This window comes from Triticum dicoccoides, chromosome 6B, assembly GCF_002162155.2.
Source record: "Triticum dicoccoides isolate Atlit2015 ecotype Zavitan chromosome 6B, WEW_v2.0, whole genome shotgun sequence".
NCBI lineage: Eukaryota > Viridiplantae > Streptophyta > Magnoliopsida > Poales > Poaceae > Triticum > Triticum dicoccoides.
In genome coordinates this window covers 692,300,835-692,309,143 of record NC_041391.1, presented here as the reverse complement: position 1 = coordinate 692,309,143, position 8,309 = coordinate 692,300,835, and the positions used below count along the sequence as shown (strand labels likewise).

At 46.3% G+C, this 8,309-nt stretch overlaps 1 protein-coding gene across 1 annotated transcript; it reads left to right on the top strand.

Annotated features, from left to right (window-relative positions):
• Positions 1 to 2,905: 2,905 nt before the first annotated feature.
• LOC119322159 (cinnamoyl-CoA reductase 1-like) lies at positions 2,906 to 4,168 on the top strand. The gene is made up of 4 exons (XM_037595652.1): positions 2,906 to 3,053; positions 3,135 to 3,289; positions 3,369 to 3,551; positions 3,638 to 4,168. Exons 1-4 carry the CDS (start codon positions 2,906 to 2,908, stop codon positions 4,166 to 4,168), a joined length of 1,017 nt encoding a protein of 338 aa, XP_037451549.1.
• Positions 4,169 to 8,309: the final 4,141 nt, after the last annotated feature.

Below are 8,309 nucleotides of genomic sequence, written 5' to 3'. Positions count from 1 at the left end.
ATTTAAAAACTCATGTTCTTCTAGCCTTTCTCTAATGTGAGTTCTCAAACCACTAAGCACAAGATCAACCAAATCTCTCTCGGTTATCACCAAACTATAGCACCGGTTTTTTATATCTCTAAATCTCTTGACGTAATCGGAGACCGATTCATCATGCTTTTGTCTAACCGATGTAAGATGTGAAAACTTAAGCTCATTATCACCACTATAAAAATGATCATGAAACTTTTGTTCCAAGTGAAACCATGTAGTAATAGAACCGGGTGATAACGCAGAAAATCACAAGAAAGCAGTAACGGTTAAAGATAAAGGAAAATAATGTACTCTCCACTTATCTCGTGAAATTGCCTCACCTAATTGTGCCAAGTTATGACTAACATGCTCCTAGGTGGTTTTTGTGCCCTCTCCATTAAACTTAACAAAATCTGGAATTTTATATCCCGGAGGGCATTGAATTGCATCAAAGTATTCTGGATATGGATTTTGGCAAATACGGTTCCTTGGTAACTCAACTCCAAAATTCTCTCGGAGTATCTTAGCCATCTCCTCTCTAAGATTAGCTTGACCATCATCCACAATGGACGATGAAGCTTGTGGCAGTAGCATAGGAGGAGTAGGGTTAGTAGTTTGCAGGTGTGAATTGTGGCATGTATGCCGAATTGTAATTCGGCGGTGATCTAACAGTGTTTTCTCTTGTAGGTGGGGTTTGGTTCGGCGTCACCACCGAATTTGACATACTCATGATAGGATTAATGGGTGCGGCAACAATTTGATTTGTGGGGCTGGGATAAAAATTCATCGGCACGGGAGGCGCCGATGAAATAGGTAAAGTTGGACTAGGGATTTCTGCGGTAACAGGCACACCAACATTACCACCAGATGATTGAGGCATACTATTTTTAGCATTACTATATTCCAAGAAAATTTGGTATAAGCGATTATTGCTATCAGTAATGCGACTATCAATTTCAGCCCATACCTTGGGAGAGAAGGTATTATTTACAGAGGGTTTAACATGTTCATCATGAAGAGGAGGAAACTTGATTTCTCCAACCGGAGTGATATTGCCTTGGCGATCCTTCTTGAACTTAGCAAGGAACTCCTGCATCTCCTTCTCTTCACGCGCCTTCTTGTACTCCTCATAAGCTTAGCGATGTTCCTCCGATAACTCCTCAAAATTGGGCTTGATTATGTTATTGGGGTTGATTTCCGAAGGCTTGGGAATCTTGTCGTTGCCAAACATGATGGATGATGATGATGATTGATCTTGTCCCCAGCGGAATCGCCAAAAAGTGTGTTCGCACACGAACACGTCACCGTGTACCTCCAACGCCGAGGGTGATGCACCGCAGCTCGCGTACCCCTTCGACGTTTTCTCAAAAAAAAAACATACCGCTTCCACGTAGAAACAGTCAGAATTTTTTATTTCTAATAAATAATAGCTACAAGCACTATCTATTTTTTCAGACATGCAACCATGTCATCTAAGCATATTTGTAAATACAAGTCATAAATTAAATTATTTTTGCATTACTCTATGCATGCACTTTGCCATATCATCAATTCATGCATCCGTTCCTAAATGTAAGTCTTTTTAGAGATTCCACTATAAACTACATATGGATATATATATAGACATATTTTAGAATGTAGATTCACTCATTTTGCTCCGTATGTAGTCCATAGTGAAATCTTTAAAAAGACTTATATTTAGGAACGGAGGAAGTAGACATAAGTTGTTTTTTACTATTAGATTTTGTATTGACTATCTATGTGTTGGGCGATTGCTGCAGAACCTTCCGGAGTGGTTCCTGATGTGCTACAATGGAAGCAATGGCTGTGCGACAGGGAGCTCCAATTAGCTCAGCAGCTTGGATGCTCTAAAGTAATTGTGGAATCTGATTGGCTGGAGATCATCAACGCTTTGCAGTGGAGTATCGGAGGTTTTGGCCCCATATTCAGCAATTCTGGTGGACTCTTTTCAGCTAGCACACGGAATCCCTTCAGCATTTGATTCAAAGGATTTGCATAGGATTTTTTAAGGATTTTCATCAATAGATTTTTTTTTCTGTGACGGTCGTTTGATTCGTCGGATTGGAATCCTTAGGGATTTTTTCATAGGATTTATTTGTACTGCATTTTGGAGAAAAATTTCCATTCACTCAAAGCTCTTTGTAGGATTTCTTTGTTTTTTCTGCGCTATCAAATATTCTTCCAAATCCTAGGGTAGTACAGGACATACCACCCTATTCCTGCTTTTTCATATTCCTACGTTTTGAGAATCCTGCGAATCAAAGAGGCCCTCAATCTCTTTTGGGCACTGTCCCAGGGAAACAAACACGTTGGCACACTTTTTAGCTAGACATGCTTATGATTCACAATTGGTGTACGGGTGGGATGATGATCAACCTAATTTTCTCATACAGCATGTGCTGAATGATGTATCTCTGTTAAACGCTCAATATAGAGCCAAGAGGCTTTCTGTTCAAAAGAAAAAACTAGAAACATAGTCTGAACCGAATCAACGGAAATCTCAACCCCTCGGTTGACTCTGAGCGCGGCGGCGCAGCATGACGCAGGCCGACAACCTAGCTAAGCACTCGGGGCGTCCAGTGCACCGTACTTATACACGACGGCACGTCTCTGGCGTGGACATGACATGACACAGTAACGCGAAGCTCCAACGTGAATGACTATGATTTCAGCTTGGATCGATCACGTTGGGGGCTCATCAACGTGAATCACGTCCGCTTGCAGAATAAAATTAGTCGAGATACTCAACGGCGCACGTCTCGTCTTAATAGTTATTGTTTTATCTCGCTCTATATATACACGCCATGCTTGCGCCCAATTCAGCATCGAACGACGGACAGGTCGACCGCAACCACCTCTGCCGATCATCACCATGCAGTCCAGCTCCAAGGCGGCCGGCGGTAATGGCGACGGGAAGCACTTGGTTTGCGTGACGGGGGCGGGGAGCTTCATCGGCTCGTGGGTGGTGAAGGAGCTCCTCCTCCGTGGCTACCGCGTCAGGGGAACCGCCAGGGATCCCGGTAGGCGCAAGCATTGGTCCATCCAGCTATCTCGCATTTCCATCCCTTCGCTTGACTGATTGGTTCAATTTGTTCGTGAAGCTGACCGCAAGAACGCGCACTTGCTGGCGCTGGATGGCGCCGAGGAGAGGCTCACTCTGTGTCGTGCCAATGTGCTCCACTATGACGGCCTCCACGACGTGTTCCGGGGATGTCACGGCGTCTTCCACGTCGCCTCCCCGGTCTCAAACGATCCTGTCAGCTCACTGCCTCCTCGGCTGTTCTCGCCGCGTAACATGAACATGGAGCACTTACTTGCCCATGCTGCGCTTGCAGGAGCTCGTGCCGACGGCCGTGGAGGGAACGAGGAACGTGATCAATGCCGCGGCAGACGCGGGTGTGCGGCGCGTGGTGTTCACTTCCTCCTATGGCGCCGTGCACATGGACCCCAACCGGAGCCCCGACACCGTCCTCGACGAGTCGTGCTGGAGCGACTATGACTACTGCAAACAAACCGGCGTACGTGTGATCGAGCTCGACTCCATGTGCCCCCATGCATATATCTTTCTCGCCAGTGAACTAAACAAACCAATCCTCGTGCGCAGAACCTGTACTGCTGCGCCAAGATGATGGCGGAGGTCGCGGCGACGGAGGAGGCGGCTAAGAGGGGACTGGAGCTGGCCGTGGTTGTGCCCGCCGTGACGATCGGTCCCTCCCTACAGCAGACACTCAACTATAGCACCGACCACGTCGCCCGCTTCCTCATGGGCACCAAGCCGGCCTACCAGAACACCGTCACCGGCTACATTGATGTCCGGGACGTCGCTCGCGCGCACGCTCTCGTCTACGAGCACCCCGACGCCCGCGGCCATCGCTACCTCTGCGTCAGCGCCGTGCTGCACCGCATCGACTTCGTCGGACTCCTCAGGGACCTCTACCCGCAGTACCCCGTCACGGCCAAGTATGAAGACAACGGTAAGCCGACAGTGAGTCCGTACAGGTTTTCGAACCAAAGGCTCAGGGACTTGGGGCTGGAGTTCACTAACATGAGGACAAGCTTCTACGACACTGTGATATGCCTGCAGAGCAGGGGTCATATCCCCGTCATCGTGCCACGTCAGCGTGCATGCTTGTAAAAAATCAAGATTGGTAGAGGAAGAGCTTCTACAGATTTACCACGTCCGCATGCATGCTTGTAAAAAATAAAGATGGGTAGAAGAAGAGCTTCTACAGATTTAAAGAAATAAATTCAATAGTACTTCCTTTATAATGCATCACACTGATGTAGAGGCTGGGGCTTTCAACCTCTTTTTCAAATAATGAAGGAAATTATAACTAAGAAGCACATATGATAATGTGTGCTTCCAGTTCAAATTTGAAATGTAGCCATTAAATACTGAGGAATGCACTTAATGACTTAAAGAGATTAAACAGATTAAAAAATAGAAAAAAATTGACATGGAAGATGAAATGTTGTATGTTGAGCACAGAAAAAGTTTCAAGACAAACTGATGATGAATAAAATAAATTCAAACGTTTGCTTGAGAAAATTAGAATATTTTTTTTGCATATTATTGGTATTTAATCTTATAAAATCTAAACATGTTAAACAGGAAACAAAATTTTAAAAAATCACTTAATTTGGACTTCTAAAAAAAAGGTATTGGTATTTAATTTTGTAAAATCTAAACATGTTAAACAGGAAATAAAACTTGTTCTATTAGATATCTATTTATTTTACAAAATTTAAAAAATCACTTAATTTGGACTTCTAAATAAAAGGTATTGGTATTTAATGATGCATAAATTACTAGTAGAGCGTGCATATAGGCACACAGCACTAGCAAGTCCCCCCTTTTGTTTAGAATGGTCCAGTTAGTGCGTGTTTGTATATGCGCACTCCACTAGTAAGCCAAGTATTACTGGTGCCCCGTTTAACGCACACTGCAATAGTAATTTTGTCTCATTTCATGTTAAAAAAATCTGTCTCACTTGTGTGGTGTGCCCGTTAGCCCACGGGCCACTAGTAAGTGTTTGCTATCGCCAGGTCATCTCGGTCCGCGTGACAGTGTGGTGGGTCGACGGTTCGGATGGATTGAATGGCATTGGATGGGCCGTGTTTCCCGCTTAACACGTTTGCTCGCTTGTTTGGTATCGTCGATTGTGATTATGCGGCTAGCTAGGCAGTGTTATCCGTGCTGGTCCTAATTAAGTGTCGATGGATGTCGACCCTGAACAATTCAATCAGAGGCTGGGGTTACAACCTCGTTTATTTGATAAAAGAAAACACCAATCAAATCAGAAGTCGTTGGATGGAATATGTCAATCTTGTGGAACTCGTGTCCTTTTGAAAGTATAATACTCCAGATTAGTGTGCAATAGAAGCGTGTCCTTTTGAAAATATTATTTTTGAGATTAATGTGCATAGAAGGTACTGCTCATGGAACTAGTGGCAAGTTGTATGATTAAGGGATAACGACAATGTGGCAACGTCGCCAAAGCGATGGGGTGGCGAATCAAGTCACGTTGTCTTCGGAATCTTCGAACAAAATCAAGCCCGGGGATGCTGATCGGTTGAGAGACTGTTTTTTTAACACACTACTTACGTAGATGCTGGAGAATATCACATGATACCATCAAAAATAAAAAAGTACTACCATGATACTAGTCTGAAAATTTTAATTTTAGATGTGTCAAAATTTTTTGAAAAACTATGTGAATGTGCATCACATATGTGTCTACAACCCCTAAAAAATTCAGACCAAAATACGAAATACACAAAGAGAAATCCAACATGAATAGTGTCAATAAAGACAAAAGGATGAATAGTGTCAAAAACGACACTATTCACATCTAAATTTGTCTTTTTTTGTTTCTCTTTCGTATTTCACATTTTGACCTGAATTTTTTAGGGGATGTTGACATATATGTGATGAATATTCACTTTTTTTTATTTTTATTTGACACATCTAAAATTGGATTTTTCAAATTGGTTGCGAGGCTGGTGCAAACGTGTTGGATGCATATGTGCATCCTTGTCTTTTCGGCGCTGGAGCGAAGAAAAGGGGAAGCAGCATGGCGGTGATTATATGATCGTTGAAGATGGTGACCTGCTTAGGTCTGATTGCAGATGCTTGCGTTGCAGGGGTCTTGTCACAAGGTTTAGAGATGATCACAGAGAGCTCCGGAGATCTTCGTGTTTTACTGGTTGTTTTAAGGTGCTCTTTGTTATTCTGGTTAGTTGTGGGTGTGTTAGAGTGTGCTTGTGCGGATCAAGGACTTTGTATTATTTTGTGAGTTGAATACAAACATACTTCCTAAAAAAACGTCCATGTTGACAGTAACGAGTCAACCAAGTTTTCTTTCGACAGCTTTCCATCTTAGAAACAGGTTCGTGTGCTTCCATACCTGAGGACTACAAATCATACAAGTGTCAAATATCATATTAGGGCATTGTCAAACAGTTAAATCCTAGAACCTATACATAACACCTAGTATATCTACATATCGCAACTCATTGTTTGGCGAAGGCTCTCTTTCTGATTAAGCATGGAAGTCCAGGATCTCTCAAGTCTGCATTGTCTCAAAAAAATAAAAATAAAACTCTGCAAGTCTGCAAGGGAAACCTTCCCAACCCCAGATCCGGATCAGCCTCCACGGATGAAGTGGGATTAGAAAAAAAAAAAAGAGAATGACAACCGTAGGATGAAGTGGAAGCACGGATGAGAGCATGGAAAGGGAGCGGGCAAGCCGGATCCCCACTTCTCATCCTGCGCCGTGCGACATGGGAAAGAAGTCCCGTCGACGTCGTGTTCCATCCTCCCGCCACCACCGGCCGTTCGTCGGCTCTTGCGTTCCCTGGGTGATGCTGGACCGAATCGCCCACCGCACCAAGGGGCGCGGGGATCGGGTCGTTCGGGACGAGGTGGCCGACGGCACGCTGTCGGAGATCTCATCCACCTGCACGGGCAAGCCCATCGCCGTCTCCCTCCGGGTCGCGGAGCCCCCGGAGGTGTCCCGCCTCTACCTCCACTGGCCGGACGGGCTCAGGCCGGAGATGAGGGACGTGAACAGGCCAACCGTCATCGCGGCGCATGGCGACTCGATACTCTTCGAGACGTACGTCCCCCTCGACGCATGCGGCCTTAGCACCACCAGTTACCCCATCGACTATTTCGTCTACACGGCCCCCTCCCGCCCCAAGATCGGGTCCCCATCGCTCCTCTGGCGACTACCGACATGCTTCGAGAACGGCCGGGTGGACGCTGCTATGACGGATCACTACTGCAAGCCGTACCTGAGTCGTGATCAACGGGCAATGTGGCGCGGAAACATCGGTCTCCTGTGCCGTGGCGACGGTGGGTTCACGGTGGCGAACCTCGCGGTGGGCGTTCAACAGCCGTGCCTCTGTCTCGGTGAGTTCTCGGTGCTGCACCATACGCCCGCGGAGACGGAGATGAAGTGGGAGGTCAAGCAGCTGCCAGCGCCAGTGCCTTGTGACGGCCATGACGGCCCCCCGAACCTTTTGATCGGTGGTCGTCCCTGCTCCTGGGAAACTGACATTGTCATCCCCTTTGAATTTGATGGTCGCCATTTCTTGTGCTGGGTCGACCTCTATCTGGGCTTGATGTTTGTGGACGTCACCGCCAAACATCCACCGCCGCCGCGTTACGCCCGGTTACCCGTGGAGCTGGATCAACGTCATCTCTACATCGACGCCGGGGCCCCTGACCCAGCCCGCCGCGTCTGCGTCACCGACGCATGCATTATGCAGCTCATTAGCATCAACAACGACGCAGGACGCAGCGTGCTCGACCGCTCGTGTTCTGCTTTCAGCATCTCAACCTGGACCTTAGAGTTAGAGACGATGCAATGGCACAAGGTCGTCACCATCAGATCCGACAAATTCTGGGCCGCTATTGACACAGACAAGCGTCTTCCACGCCTCCTGCCAGAGTTTCCAACCATGAGCATGGTTGATCCTGATGATGTTTGCTTCACGTTGGAGGATAGGTACCACAATTTCTGGCTGGTAAACGTCGACATTAAGAACAAGGTCCTGGGGGCTGTCGCGCTCTACATCAACGAAGAAGAAGAAGAAGAGGAAGGATGCACCGCTGGTGTGTTCTATGGCAACTCCTTTATCACCAGTCAGTTCACCAGGTACATGGATAAGGATGCTATCAAAAGTCTTGAAATGAGCAAGAAATTGCAGCGAGCAAAACAGGAGCGGGTCATGGAAAAGATGGACTAAAGACTGTAACGGGCTATCAATGC

Excerpts from the sequence above, each read along its gene's own strand:
- LOC119322159 (XM_037595652.1), top strand. The coding sequence starts at position 2,906 with ATGCAGTCCAGCTCCAAGGCGGCCGGCGGTAATGGCGACGGGAAGCAC. Across the intron at positions 3,290-3,368 it reads CCCCGGTCTCAAACGATCCT|GAGCTCGTGCCGACGGCCGT; the intron begins GTCAGCTCACTG and ends CTGCGCTTGCAG. Across the intron at positions 3,552-3,637 it reads ACTACTGCAAACAAACCGGC|AACCTGTACTGCTGCGCCAA; the intron begins GTACGTGTGATC and ends CCTCGTGCGCAG.